The 15,463-nt window shown below is 39.6% G+C and overlaps 1 protein-coding gene across 1 annotated transcript in view; it reads left to right on the top strand.

Annotated features, from left to right (window-relative positions):
* WDFY4 (WDFY family member 4) overlaps positions 1-15,463 on the top strand; it is a gene marked incomplete at its 5' end in the record, with an annotated part of 126,702 nt that overhangs the window by 41,357 nt on the left and 69,882 nt on the right. Inside the window, 9 exons of the mRNA XM_084265324.1 lie at positions 302-427; positions 1,430-1,591; positions 1,692-1,889; positions 3,151-3,268; positions 3,772-3,929; positions 4,330-4,568; positions 7,053-7,162; positions 8,062-8,253; positions 8,820-8,959. Coding sequence (XP_084121450.1) covers positions 302-427; positions 1,430-1,591; positions 1,692-1,889; positions 3,151-3,268; positions 3,772-3,929; positions 4,330-4,568; positions 7,053-7,162; positions 8,062-8,253; positions 8,820-8,959 — 1,443 coding nt within the window. The remainder of the gene's footprint in view (positions 1-301; positions 428-1,429; positions 1,592-1,691; positions 1,890-3,150; positions 3,269-3,771; positions 3,930-4,329; positions 4,569-7,052; positions 7,163-8,061; positions 8,254-8,819; positions 8,960-15,463) is intronic.

The following is a 15,463-nucleotide window of genomic DNA, read 5'->3' on the forward strand; positions in this document are numbered from 1 at the left end:
TTAACTTCCCTGTCCCTACATTGTCAATATTCATTAAAACCTTAGAATTAGTGAATTTGGGGATCTGCTTTACCCCAGTTTCCTCAGAAGCCATAAAGCATTTCTTCCCTGGGAGTGCCAAAGATATATTTTAGAAGAGGACAATTCATTAGTGCTTTCCTGGGGAAACATATTTAATAGGAGAGAGAGGAAGTGCTGGAGGTGCTGATGTTTTGGGGTTTTTCTCATGTGGAGAGAGCAAGTATTTTTCTTGATATATCTCATAATTCCCATCTCTTTTTATAATACTCTCCTATTGTAGAAAGATCTTGAGTCTATGTTGCAGTGGATCGTGCAGCACCACCTTACAGAAAATGTCCTCAGTACTGGCTTATGTGCAGAGGCAGGTGCTTTACTGCTGGAAATGGTTAGAGTCACTGTGGACAAGGTAAGCATTTTGTTGGGAGGACAACATGTGAATGGCAGAATAAATTGCCTTGAAGTCAGGTGTCAGTCTTCACCTGTAATCCCTAGCCTTCCTCTGCCCTCACAGGGCAATACAGAGCATAACAATGAGCAGCTACTTCAAAGCATCAGCACAGCTATCAGTCTGGTTATGTTACTGTCTTGGTTTGGCAGGGAGAGAGTTAATTCTAGTAGCTGCTGTTGTGCTGTGTTTGGGATTTAGGATGAGATCGATGTTGATAATACACAGATGCCTTTAGCTGTTGCCAAGCAGTCAAGGACTTCTCAGCTTTTCATGCTTCCCTGCTACCCAGGAAGCTGGGAGGGGACACAGCCAGGACAGGTGACCCAAACTAACCAAAGGGGGTAGGTATTCCATAGCATGATGTCATGCTCAGCATAAAGGGGGCTGGTGGGGGAGGAGTGCACGGCTCCAGGAGGATTTGGGGGTGGTCTGGCTTTGGGAAGGCTCTGAGCTGTACGGTCCGAGTTGTGTGGTTCAGTAAGGAACTGCATTGGGAATCACCAGATTTGTACATTTTGCTATAAAGTCCTGTTATTGTTATTTCTTCCTCCCTTTGCTGTCCCAGTAAACTGTCCTTATCCCAAACCCATGAGGTTTGCCTGTCTTTTTTTCTTGGGGGGAAGCAAGCAAGAGGCTACATGTTGTCCATCTGCCAGCTGGGGTGAAACCATGACAGTTACATAGCAGACGATATGATGGGCTCACATTTAAGAACTGCTGAACACAGAGATGTATCTTACCCACAACATTGCCCATTTTGTTCATTCTTGGTACCTACTTTCTGTTTGGGTGTATCTTCAGTCTACAAAGTGGGAATTGGCTGCTTGTGCCTTGGCTGGATTATCTGAGCTTGTGTCATGTCTGCTTAGTTGCTTAGGAAAACCTAGACAGGAGTAAAGACAAGTTTACTTGGGTGAGAGGAATGCTGCCTTGACTAGATGCACTTTTGTCTGTGTTCAGCCTATTGCAGGTACAGAAGTCTCCTGGGAGATTGCCTATCCAGAGAATGTTATACAGTTTCTGTGCTTGATCTATCACAGTTATACTCAGGACCCTGTGTGGAACTGTCCTGACTTCTTGAAAACTTTAGCTCTGGTTGCTTTCCACTCTGGACCACTCAAGGTATGTGAATTGGAGCCAACATATAAGACCTGGGTTGTTAGGAGGAAAAAATAAATTCAAAGGAGATTGAGTTAAAATGCATTGCTGTCTACTTCCACAGGGAGGATCTGAAGGCTTTTTGACTCCAGATGATCCAGCCATTGCTGAAGGGAAAGGTTGTGTTGATCCCTCTTCTCACTCAGTCCTACCACACCCTGCCAAGAAACAAGTGTGGGATTTTGTGCGAGTCCTCATGATGGACAGTCTTCTCAACATTCCAGCAAACAAACAAGGGCATCCACTTGAACTGTTTCTTGAGGTACTCATCAAGCTTTGCTGCTTTACCTAGCACTGGGGGTTAGAAGGACAGGAGGTATATTGCTAATGGCTTAGTGAAAAAAATGCTAAGACGAAGAGGTGTATTAAGTCAGCATTTTCAACAGTCTAAGATAAGCCTGGGATCACAGCTCTTAGGGAACATGCACTACATCCTGGCAGATCTGGACATCCAATTTAGTGGAACGGAATTCCTACTTCTTCAAAAAGGAAGAAAGGCCTTTTCTGCCTGCTCTGAGTTCATGTGAACTAAGAAGATGCTCTGCCTTGAAAATAAAGGCATTTGGGGGGTAAAATTTAATGTTGAAGTAAGGTGTGAAAAAATCTCCTTGAATTTGTTGAGAACAGATTTCACATGAAGCATTCCTCTGTACTGATTTTTGGGACAACCGTGTCTTTTCAGTGTTCAAACCAAAACAACTGTCTTCACTTTTAGTACAGATTAATAAAAACTGTAGCAGCAAAGACTGGATTATGGATTTCAATCACTCACAGCACTGGAAAGAGTTGGAATATTCTGAAGAAAGGAAAAGTGGAAAATACAGGCTTGAAATTGTCAATAGTTCAGATGTTCCAGATGTGATTTCTTATGCAGATTTAGCTTAGCAATATGAATAGTAATGAGCATAAGCTTGACTGCAACTGTCATGAGTTAAATTACTTTACAGAGCACCAGCTCTCTAAAGGTGTTTGGTGTGCAGAGGGCAGCTGTGCCAGCTATCAGCTAGAGAGTGTAGACCTATGTAAGATTTCCTGTTTTCCCAGTTAGGGTATGAGTTTCTAGCATCTCATATGCTCCTCAGTGGCTGTCCACACATGCATTCTTACTGAACTCTGTATGAGACGTGCCATGTTGCCTTTGCATGGAGGACCATACCAGATCTCAGCACTTATGTATTAGCATGGATTAGTGGTCACACATAATTTCTCAGTTTGAAGCAGCTGTTTCATATGCCCAGACCACAGGCTACAGTATGGAAGTGAGGTGGAGTAGTTGTCCTGGATCTTTTTGCACTTTTTCCCTCCCCCTTCTCTTCCTAACATGGTGCCAAGGTGTTTAAGGGAAATGTTGGACATTTTAAATTATCACTTGGAATTTTGACTTGCTTCTCTAAGCAAAAACTTTTACTAAATGTGACAGGCATTATCTGCCAAAGGACTTTGAATAAAGGCTGAAAACAAATTTGAGTTTGATTTCCTGGCAGTTCACCTGCTATACTAATAACTATATGGTCACTGTATAGGCTTCTCCAGAGGATGCCACAAGTGAGCAGAAGAGACATTTTCAGACAAAAGTTTTTCTATCTGCTATGGATGTCTTCCATGTTACCAGCCAAGGAGAGGGGAAAACAAGACCAAGAGGTGAGTGGTGAGAATCACATCATTAGTAGCTGGTATTTAGCACATAGCTGTAATTGATAGATAGGTTTGGAAACAGTAGCTAGGAGGACAGTCCAGCTCCATTCCAGTTTGCATAAATAGTTTTATTATTTTTCTGGAGACCCTCTTTTTTCTTCTTTTTGAGAACAGATTCTGAATATTAAAGAAACCTAGGTTTATCCTTGAATGCTTCTAAAAACAACCCTGATAACTTTGTTATCACTGCTCTCCTTTTCTTAGTCATTAGTTAGATCAGTTGTTCATGTCAGTATTTTTGTGAGATTGGTTCTGTCTTTAGGATGGGGCACAGTAAGGTATTTCTGCTAGACCTAGAGCTCTCGTAGACATGTCCCAGCTCTGAGACATTATGATATGAAATTCCTTCTCAGCTCTGGTAACCTCACATCTCATATAATTATTTCTTTTTAAAAATGTATTTATTTTAACTTGTTTTGAAATAATCAACCCTCTTGTATCCTCTCCAGGGAGCAGTGATCCTCATGGCTCTTCAGAATCAACTGCACCTGTATCCATGACGAATCTTACTTATTTTGTTCAGAAGCTGGTTGAGAAACTGAACAGCAGAATGTTTGCTGCCGACCCAAAGCAAATCCTGATCTTCATTGCCAAACAGATTGTGAGGGTGAGTCACATGAAATCTTTTCCAACAGTTATCAATGTGTTGTAATGTGCTGTTTCACACTGAGGTCATGATACTGCAATTCTCAAGAAGATATCTGTAATCTATTTGGTGATTGTGAATATTCCAGTTTTCTTGCGTGAATACATAATGGCTCTAAATGACTATCAGGGCTAGATGGTGCAGAGTAAAGAAGGGATAGACAGCTCTTCTGTGGCACAGTCTGTCCATGTAAGTGTTGGACTTCAGCAGAAATAGAGAAAAATTGAAATTGTATCTAACAGGTAGTTCAGGAAAATATTGCTGAAATAAGTTTGCACCAGATTAAATGAAGTGAGAGTGAATCCTTGAGGAGAGAGTTCTCTGAACAAGCCAAGTACTCTGCTGTTTTGTGTTTTCACAGGTCTTAGAAAGCTCTGTTTCTCAAAAGGAAGTTTTCCTCAGTGCGCTGTACAGCTGTCTAAACAGAGCCATCCTATACTGCCTGTCCAGACCACAACAGTCACTGCCTGAACAGCTTAATGTCCTGAACACACTCAATGTCGTGCAAGATCAGTGGGACATTATTTTTGCAACTTACAATTCAAATAATAATTTTGTCATCTGCCTAATGTACTGCCTTTTCCAGCTGAATTTGGGCAGGTAAAAATGTTCATCTCAGTATGTTGCTTGTTTACATCTCTGGGCTGTTATCTGTGGGAGTGGGTGCAGAGGGGGAGATTTCACAAAACATAGGTAACATCCATTTTTGGGAATTAGTAGAAGCTGAGATTGAGCTGGATTCAGCTAGACTAAGGGCTTAGGATACAATACACATACTACATCCAAGAAAGCATTTGACCCATTGGTCTCAGTGCTCTGTGGGTTTAAATCACCATTCTGCTTTAAATACAGCAAGCCTTCCATGCTGGTTTAGGGTCTGTTGAAGTGACAAAGTAAAGGCAATTGAAGAAAGATGGTTGTTTTCCTTACACACTTCTAAAAATGAACAAGAAAAGATATGTTTTGATGTAACTTTTTACTTTTTACATGTGAGGAGAGGAAGGTTATTGGTGTGCACAGTAGTCTGGAGACAATGGATTGTCTTTCAGTAAAAGAGTGGAAGGGATAAACTGTTCTTCAAACAGAAGGCTGTTTTCTCCTTTAAATACTAGTAAGCAGAAAATTTTGTATCACGTCTCTTGCACAGAGACAGGCTAGTATTCATGTTTGTGGGTGTAATAAAAAAGGCACAGTAGATGGTAACAATTCCTTTTATTTTTTGTTTTGAAATGGGTGTTTCATTTCAGAGACACCCAGACAAGCTTGCATGTTTGTCTAATCAGAACTCTTAAATCTGCACATAGGTTTAATTGCTACTCTTTATTAACCAAAACATCTGTGTTATATCTGTTTTACTCATCCACCATTTCCAGCAGTTTACTCACTTTGGAGTAGTAACTGCAGTTAACAAGCTTGAACTGATTTCAGTTGAATTGGCTGACATGCCTATCGTTAAAATGAGAGTCTGGTTATCTTCCTGGACTGTGGGCTAGAATCATTCCACAAGCATGCAGGTGGCTATTCTCTGAGACATCTGCATGGGCTAATTTAGGGAGATGTTTTTTTCTGATCCAGCATTTATTCTTCTGTGGGTACATTTAAAACACATATAAAACTGCGCATGGATATTGTGAATCTTTCCGTTAATGGTTATTGTTACTTGGATCTGAGCTGCAAAGCTTGATCATATTGAAGTTGGGAGTTTTGCTATTGACTTGGATAGGGGTAAAAGACCCATACCCACTCTGTTTGCTATTCTAACAGGTCATGTATCAGAGGTACTTTTGCTGGGGGATTATTTCAGGAACCGTTTTGTGAAAAATAGCAAATATTGGCTAGTGTTTTAATTACTATAATGATGTTTGTTGTTTCAAAGAAAACTTTCTGTGCTGCTTAGATGGTCTGAATTAATGACAGTATCACTTCAGAAACTAGCTGCACTTCTCTTGATTGTTCTTATTCAGTCAGATAATTTACAGGCCAAAAACTGTTGAGATGGGATAAGTATTTCTTCTCTCTAGCAAGAGCAGAAACATTTTTTTAAAACACAAATTGCAGAAGTGTTGGTTGGTATAACCAAGAAGTGAAACATAACAAATTCAGGGAATCAGAACTGTGATATTTATGAAAAAATCAGAAATTAAAATTGCATCTTTATTGTACCCAAGAGATTTAACTCTCCCATGTTGTATGAGGCTTTGGGCAACCTGGTCAAGTGAAGGGTGTCCTTGCCTATTTTGGGGGTTAGAACTAGATGATCTTTGAGGTGTCTTCCCATCCAAAGCATTCTATGATTCTATGTACCAGAGCCTGTTTGCAATTTAAAGAATGTAGTATGTTTATAGTAGCTCTATGTATGTTATTGACAGCACTTCTGTGACTATCTCCAGGTTGTCTGGATGCCTTAACTAAGCCTGTTGCGTTTGTTGTATTACTGCTGTGCTGAAATTCCTGGTGTCTTTCATCTACTGACTGGTAAATTATGTCAGTGGTGATATTTTCAGTTATCACACCTATATGATACTAATACCATGGTGCTAAAGTTTGTGGCTTTTTTTGTGTGTGCCAAGTGCTTTATAAGATGAATATACAGTCATTGATGCAAAGAACTTAGACTGAGTCATCAGTTCAGGTGTAGGATATGACAAGGCAGTGTTTTCCACATATTGAGTACTTTGAGTGAAGAGATTCAGGGCAAAGAGATGACATACATGCTCAGGGGAGGTGTAAGAAAGCTGGATGCAGTCTGGTTACATCAGTACAACCTTCTGTTCCAGCTATTTGAGATGAACAGTAGATACAAGCACACTAAGTGCAAGGATAAGGCATTTATAACAGTGATCCACAGGATCTTGATAACTGTTCCTTGACTTTGAAAACCAGACTGGAGGTGATTTAGTTCCCACTTCCTGTAAATCCTGCAGTGTATCATGTGATCAGTGTAAGTTCTTGAGTCTGGAAATGTTGATCTACTAAACAAATTTAATATGTGTGGATGTGTAGAAATACCTTTAGCTTTTTTACTGTCCTCAGCTTGTTCTAAGTTGGGTTTCCTAACATGCCTTTTTTTTTTTTTGCTCACAGCTATCCAGAAGGTTTTGGGGTAGATGCAAAACCAAAGCTGGCTTCGTATCATCAAATTTTCCTTGCACCCAGTGAAGAGGAAAAGGGCAGCCTGCCTACTCCAGATGATGGTAATTTATGGCAAATGCTGCCTTTGGAAGCCCCTGGCCTGAACAGTTAAAAATGCAGCTTGTGCAAGTGCTACTTAATTGCCTCTTTGGTGCACAAGCACTGCAGGTGCAGCATAGAGAATGGAAGGTTGTGCTAAAAATGACTTGTTTGTGTTGTACCTTGTTATTCAAAATTTACAACCCATGTCCTCAGGCGTAATGTAGGAGTTTGGAGATCTCTTCCCCATGTTAAGGCCAATATCAGTACCCAGATACATACATGCCATTTTTATTTTGTTTTGTTTTCCAAGGTCTGTACAGAGCTTGTGCCTGTCTTTATACACAGGAAGAAACATTTTGGTCTTAAGAGGAACACTGAATAAGCTTTGGGCTGGCTGCAGTGTGGGGGCTGTCAGATGAATCATAGAGCAGGATGATGCTCTTAATTTCTTTTTTATGTGTAGGCTTGGGTATGATGTAACTAAGTTTGATTTTCAGGGAAATACAGGATATTTTTTCAGCATTTCCTTGAACAGCATCCTGCTGATAGATCAAATTGTTTCATGACTTGTTACCTTCCCCCCACCATCTCTAGTGATGTTTGGCAACATAATGTCCTGTATGTGCTTTAGCATTCTATGTATGATAGTAAGATAATCAAAATTCCAATTAGATGATTTACCAAGTCAGAAACCAGTTAGAATTATCTGTCACTCCTACTTGTTTCTTTCAGGGAAAAAAATGCCCTACTGTTTTCTGCTCTGGCTTAGAACCGATGGAGATAGCAGACAAAATGGAAAAACTCCACTGACTCAAGCAGTTACTCTGGACCAGTGCTGTTCTAAATAGATGTTTTTATTTTACCTGCTGCTTGATTTGTTTAAAAAAAATAATAACTAAAGTCTTCATCTGTTTCCTAGTCCGCCAGGAGATTCTGAGAACAGTAGAAGTCATCTGGAAGCAGCTCATTTCTCAGAGGCGGCAGGCTCTGGAGGACATTTACAGGATGGATCTTTCTGTAAAAGGAAGTGACAAAGAAAGGGACATGAAGATAATGGAGATAACTCCTCTATGGGAAGAAATTATGACAAAAGCTTGGCAACACTTCATAGGTATCTGTTCTTTTATGGAACACTCACTTGTAGTAAGCAAAGACATTACAGTAAGTGTAGCACTTAATGGAAAGCCACCGATTTCTTGATGATACTCTTCCTCTGCACATCACTTGCTAGATAAATCAGATTCTCAGTTTCTTTCATCCAAGATTGTGATTGTTTTCTGTTTTGTGCCCCAGACCTTCTGTAACCTCCTGGGGAAGTTGCAGGGCTTGTGCTGCACTGCAAGCAAGAGAAATCTCATTAGACCATTTTATCCCATAGGAGAATTTAAAAGGAAGGGTATCTGCATGAAGAAACACACCCCAGTGTGTGTAGTGCTACAGGGATTCAAAGCTCATGTCTGTATAATGAAATTGATCTATAGCAGACCTCTGTGAGGCTTTTAATAAAGACTTGAGAAGTACCTGTTAATTCAATGTGTCTGTTATAAATAGAATGACAATCCAGCTGGAGTGAGGCATTCTCATGTTGTGTCTTATGCAACAGGGACACAAACCCTGTACTTTCCCTCAGGCTCAGTGTCAAGTCTTATAAGGTTTTTTGTCTGTTCTGGCCCACAGTGTCTGAAAAGAAGCTTCTCCAGAATAAAGCAGGGATTGGCCTGTCACAGAGCAAGCACAATTCCTGGAGTGAAAGCCTTTCTTCAGCTATTAGGTTGATGCCTGGCCGAAACACAAAGGAAATGGCATGCAAATCTGAGGTAACTTCTGCTCTTTGTCTTTTCTGGATCCATCACCAGTCTGCCATGGCTCTGGAAAGTTTGGACTTGGGAGGCTTGGGTTTTATGTGCTTTGTTGTAAACTAGACACCTGTTGTGTTGTAAACTAGACACCTGTTGTAGTTAAGGTTCCTTTTCTAGACTGCTAGAAATAATCACTAAGAAATAGTCATTGATCTGAAGAACTTTGGTTGCCAGTCTTAACATAGAATGTATTAATGCATACTTACTCTGTGGCCTAGTTATTGCACTTGAAAGGAAAAACCTAAGCAGCACATGTGCTTATGCTCACAGGGCTCTGCTTGGGTCTGAATAAGGTGAGGACACACTGGCTTTGCTGCTGTTTTTGACTTGCATTGCTTATGTAAGCCTTGTCCTTCAGGCACTGAATTGATAGGAAGGATCAGGTATTACTGTAGTACTATCCTTTCATTTTCTAGTCAATATGCTTATATAAACACAAAATGGGTCTGGAGGGTATGCAGCATTCCTACTAATGGCAATGCAGCTGGACAATCTTTTCCATGTGTAACCTCCTCCTTTGCTGAGAGGGCCATATCCATGTTTTTGCTGGGAATTTGTCAAGAACTAAAAATAAAGAGCACGAGTTTGATGTTACTTGTTTGTGTTAAGGCTAAGGCAACCAACTATAGGGTATGACAGCAGTGCATTGACAGAATATTCAGAGCTTTGGACTGAACCTGTGTTGTTGCAGTACTGAAGATATTAAGGTCTTTTTTTCTCCTGTTGAGGAGACAGTAAGTCTGTTACAGCATCAGTTTAGGGAATCTCAACTCTCTAGCTCAAGCTGTAGCAGGTTGCAGCTTTATCCCCAGTGGTTTCTGATTCACTTCCAGGTGTCTTGATCGGGATGGTGATGATATCCCAGCACTGTGTCTGATAGTACCTTACTGAGCTGCAGGCTTTTTCTCAGCATGTCACAGCATCCTTCCCATTCCTTAAAATCACTTTGCTGCTTAGAGAGTGAGCAAGTTCTTCCCAGGTACATATGTAGACTGTGATGTCATACTACAAGAGCATCGACTATTTGCCCTGGGGTCTGTTTAATTATTTTTTAAAATTAATTTTGATTATTACAGCTGATTACACCTCAGTGAGCAATGTAATTGATATTTGTAAATGTATCCCAAGGAACATTTTGTACAACATGCTTTTTGCTGTTGAAGGTTAAAGACTCCGTTATTGGTTTTTCCCTAAATATGCCCACATCATTAGTTCCTCCAGTGAAAAGGTTGCCATCTGGAAAAGGCAGCACGGAGACATTATTCAGGCACAAGTGCATGAAATTGGTGTTTCTGCATTTTCTGTCTCTCTTCCGCAAGGAAGCGGCTTGTAATTAAAGGAGCTGGGTTTGGAGGAAACATTACTCATTTGGTGTTATTCCTTATCATGTCAAGGACTGACAGCTTCACAGCTCTGATAAATTGTTCCTCTCAATGAGATACAAAGCTACAGTTCCAAATGTTCTTCTCCACTCTCCCTCTCCCACTTTCTCCCTCCAGCCTATCTATCTTTGAAAGAGTTTGATGTACTTTTCAGAAAGATGAAATCTAAGAGGAATAAAATTAATTTCTTTGCTCCTCAACAGCCCTCTTTCTCCATATACTTTACAAGCAAGATATAATGTGGGATTATCAGTATCAAAGGAAGTTGGGAGCACAAGTTACATAAAAAGCAAATGGTATTTGTGCTTCTAACTCATATTTTTACCTCACTTTTGAGGGCACTTTAAAAAGTCCTGTAATGTGATTTTTGTATCATTTGATGTGTGCCTTCAGTATTCACTTGGGAAAAATTTTCAGACACCAGCCTCTGTCATCTTCTGCTGGTTATGGACCTATGTCCTACAGCAATAGGCACCTGGTTGAACCATTGAGACAAAAGGGAAGGTGGCAGTATGAACTATATAGTGAGAGGCAAAGCCTTTAAATTCCACAGTTCAAAAAAATTCCAATAGAAATTTTTGCATTTACTGAGAGATAAGTAGAGTTGTTCTTAACTGAGAAAAACTGAAAATTCTGTTTAAGAGAAGTGGAGAAATTAAACCAGGTTATCAGAGCTTTGCCCAGTGGAAAGTGGGTTGGTTACAGGATTATCAGTTCGATTCCTCGTTGAAGCAGTAGTAGTATTTGCTGCAGATGAAAAAAGCCCCAAGAAAATAATAAACAAAACACCTTCCAGAAAGCTATCAAGTTTTTCCTTCTTGTCATTTGCAAGATAGGGAGAGTGCTTTTGAAACCAGATCCTTCATCTGGAAAAAAACCAGCAAGATTGAAACTAATCATGCCAGGCCCCATGTTTCTGCTATATGTTCACTCAGGATCTCCAGTGTCAGTGAAGCCAATTCCTTGCTATTTGGTGGGAAATGTCAGAATTAGCAATTAAATGCAGTTGTGTTTTCCCCATATTTCTGAATCTGCTTTGTTATCTCCTGCTCTTCTCTGGGCTTTGTCTGGAAGGCGTGATAATTCAGAAAGGAGAGGGTGATCACATTTCTGGTAGTAAAATGCTGATGATCTGCTCTGTTAATTGATATTTCTTGGAAATCTGAGTAGCCATGCAGAAGCAAGAGGTCCATGGTACAAAGTCAGATTTTTTTTTTCTTAAAGCTTGCAGGTGATGATGCTGAATAAATTTGCCAGCAGGAGGGTCTATAAGACTGCATACAATGCCAAAGGCTTCCAAATCATTGACTTTCCTGTTTCAAAGTGAGATTTTTGATCTCTTCCCTTCTTCATCCAGTCCCTCCTCCCCAATTTTGCTGTCAGAATCTAGGATATGTATTTAATTTTTAGGTTAGCAATGACTGAATGTTTTTGTCATCTTCAATAAGCTGCAAGAGCAGCAAGGGGCCACTATAACAATCATATTTCAGTAAATTGTAAATCAGTCAGCAGCTTATAGCATGCAGTATCCTGAGGCTCTTCCTGAGGATGAGTGCCTGGGCAAGGTTACAAGCAGCACACTTCTAACTACTGTAAGACACACTGCTGTAGATACAGTTATTGCTCTTTATAGGAAACACAGAGCCTTTTGAGATTTACAGCAGGCTGGTCATGCCTGTCCTCTTCTGTTTTGGTTCGTTAATTACATTCCTTTATGCCAGAGGCCCATATACTTTGAAAGAGTGAAATAGAGAAGGTCTTTTTAATACCCATTTTTACAATGAAGAGGTTAACAGAGACCTCCTAACTTGTAATTGCAAACCCAGAAGCTTTACAGTAGAATTTTGGTGAGTAAACATAAGCTTGTGGAGACAGCTTCAGATAAGAGCCAGCATCTGATTTCCTTTGTCCAGGTTTTCTCACTCTGTTGGAAGATAACTCTTCCTGGTTAAGTGATGGGAGAATGCAGCCTTTGAACAATAAGGATAACAATTTGGTATGTTGGTGTCTGCTCTGCTGCCCTTAATGTAATGCAAGGGCACTGCAGAGTTAACAAAAAAACCCCCAAAATTTATTGGTATTAATTCTTCTTTAGTTGGCTTTTGTAGTAAGAATTACATCTCTAGTGCTGGCTTTTGTAAGCAACAGGCGGATTGCTAAACCCACAGAAAATCTGTAAAAGATAATTGCATCAGTGAGAGCCTTCTTTGTGTCTCTGTGGATAACATTCTGAAGTCAAAATCACTGAGAATCACTTAGACTTAAATCACTGTCAAAACCAGAATCTACTTCAGTTTCTTTTGAAAATTCTTCCCCTTAATTTTTTACCATGTAGGATTTTATTCTTACTGCTGGCTGAGAAGTCCTGATGTACCTCCTGAAAAGTCACTGCAAGTTCATTAACTGATGTAGGAAAGTGAATTGCATGTCCTTATTGCTGAGCAAAGAAATAGTGGTATGACCAAAGACCACTTGAATTCTGCATAGTTTCCTAAAAACAGGTATCCTTGGTTGAAGTAATAGCAAATGTCTCTTGGACAAGCTCCTTGACAGTTGTCTTTCAAGTTCTGAGAGAGACTGAGGTATGTTTCAAGCAACATGTTATTTCCAAGTGCTTAGGACTTTTGTTAGTTTTAGATTTATGGGAAATTTATTTTTTTAATGTGTTTATTCATTAGGCTTCTCTTAGGTCAGCAGCTAAGTGTGTTATTGCTATAGGAAATTATTTGTTACACCAAGAACAACATTTTTTTTAAATTCTATAGCCAGCAAAAAAAAAGTTAAAATTGTTTCACATGTAACATTGATGCAGTAGCTATAACTAGTATACCTAGTGTCTCTACTGATTCACCTGAGGTGGTACTACATTATGTTTTGAGAAGTATTTCAACATAAAATGTCCATTGACTTCAGTAGGTGTTTAAACTACAGACTTAAATTCCTCCTGTACTGGAAATCTCAAACTCTACATGATTGTTTACAGCAGTATTTTAATGTGCTTTGTACAGTGTTAGGACTTACCTAGTACAAATAGTAGCTGCATGACAGATACAGAATTAGGTCTGTCTGAGGCAGGGTCTTCACCCCACACGATTCGATCAGGAGCACTTGGAGCTTCAACACTTGCTGTCAGTCTTGCTTCAGACTTTTTGCAGCCATATTTTCAGGTCTTGCCTTAGGTACAGGACAAGAGGGAAAAATGACCTGTTTCAATATGTACAGATAAGACTCACAAATTCTTTCATGAGATGTCTGTGTGCAAAAGTCTGTGTTAGAAGGTAGTTTAAAACATGGATTTTGAAACAGAAGTGTTTGATCTTGAACTGGAAGGCTGATGATACAATCTTAGGTTCTTTTCCGGGCATAGAAGACCCATGAAGTCAGTGTTAGCTCAAAATGCTGTGAGTCAGTGGGTTTTGACCTCTGTAAGAAAGTCAACCTGAAGTTGGCAGACGTGAATTTACAGAGACTCAGCCATTGTCACCCAAGATGTCAGTGGCAACACTAGCAGCTGAACCCAGAGCTAAATAGGGGGCTAGTGCCTTCAAATACTGAGTACTTCTCTCTTGCTTTGTTATGGCATCTTTCAGTAATTGACTGTAAAATCAAAGCTGACGATAACCAGCCTGGGTCTTCAAAGAGTAGTAGAGCCACTGCATCAGAGAGTGGTTGTTTAAGGGGGGAGGTATGACAGGTAGTGGAAAGAAGAGCAGTATTGAGGGAGCTGGGATGTTCAGCCTAGAGAAGAGAAGGCTGGAGAGGGACTTCATTGCGGCCTTCCAGTACCTGCAGGGAGCATATAAAGAGGAGGAGAATCAACTTTTTAAAAGGGTAGACAATGGCAGGACAAGAAGGAATGGATTAAAGCTAAAGGACGGAAGGTTTAGATTACATATTAGGGGGAAGTTCTTTACAGACTGGTTAGGTGCTGGAACAGGCTGCCCAGAGAGGTGGTGGTTGCCCCATCCCTGGAGGTGTTCAAGGCCAGGTTGGATGGAGCCCTGGGCAACCTTGTGTAGATCCAGGCCTGGAGGTTGGTGGCCCTGTCTGTGGCAGGAGGGTTGGAACTCTATGATCCTTGGGGTCCCTTCCAACCCAAACCATTCCATGATTCTGTGATTGAACAAAAAAATCTTGCTAATTTAGGACAGAGGAATGACCTCAATGTTAGCATCTTGTGCTAGGAGAAATGAAAAAAATAGAAATATTTGAAACATAATCACAATTAGTAATTAAACAAGTATTTTTCTTACTAATAGTTGGTCTTTTATCAGCTTTTTAACTGAGTTAAAACAAGGAAACATATAATGGTATTGCTTTGAAAAGTGCATCATTTATGTTACATCTTTATCTTCATAATAGAAGGATAATTAACATCACTAATTATCTAATTAAGTTCATTAACTATTCACCAACAGTGCACCGTGAAGTTGACACTATGTTCTTCTGTCAACAAATGCTTTGATTTCTTAGGAAGTAATTAAAATGTAAATTAGCATGTCATTAAATGCACAAGGGAAGTTTGGAATCAAATATTCATTTTGAAACTGCTCATAGCACACATTTTTTTTACTTCAATGAAAGTAGGCACTTTACTATTAATGATGTATATTAAACAATTTCCATTATAATATTATTGTCTTGTTTAATAACTGGCTCAAAGCTAAATTACAGTGTGCTGCAGCAAGCTGGAAGTTTCTTTAACTTTGAACAAAGAAATTTTATGTCCTCTTAAGCAAATATCTGATATGCTGCTCTTTTATCACTTTCAGATTGCTTATAAGGTCATAGACAAAAAATTCAACAGGTCAATGAGTTAAGAACTGCATGAAAACATAAAATGCAGATCTATCTAATTTTTGTAATACAAATCACTAAACTTTTTGAAATGTATGGGAGTAGCTTGTGCATTCATTGAAAATAACTAACAGAGAAAATGGAATATAAAAGATGTATGCTGATGAATAAAAATCACAACTGACTCAGAGCCATAGGCCACTGTCCAATAAAAGTCCAGTACCAATTGTTACAGGAGATGTTGTCTGACAGTAGAATATCTGTCCTAACAAAATGGCTCTTT

This window comes from Gallinula chloropus (assembly GCF_964237585.1).
Source record: "Gallinula chloropus genome assembly, chromosome: 5".
NCBI lineage: Eukaryota > Metazoa > Chordata > Aves > Gruiformes > Rallidae > Gallinula > Gallinula chloropus.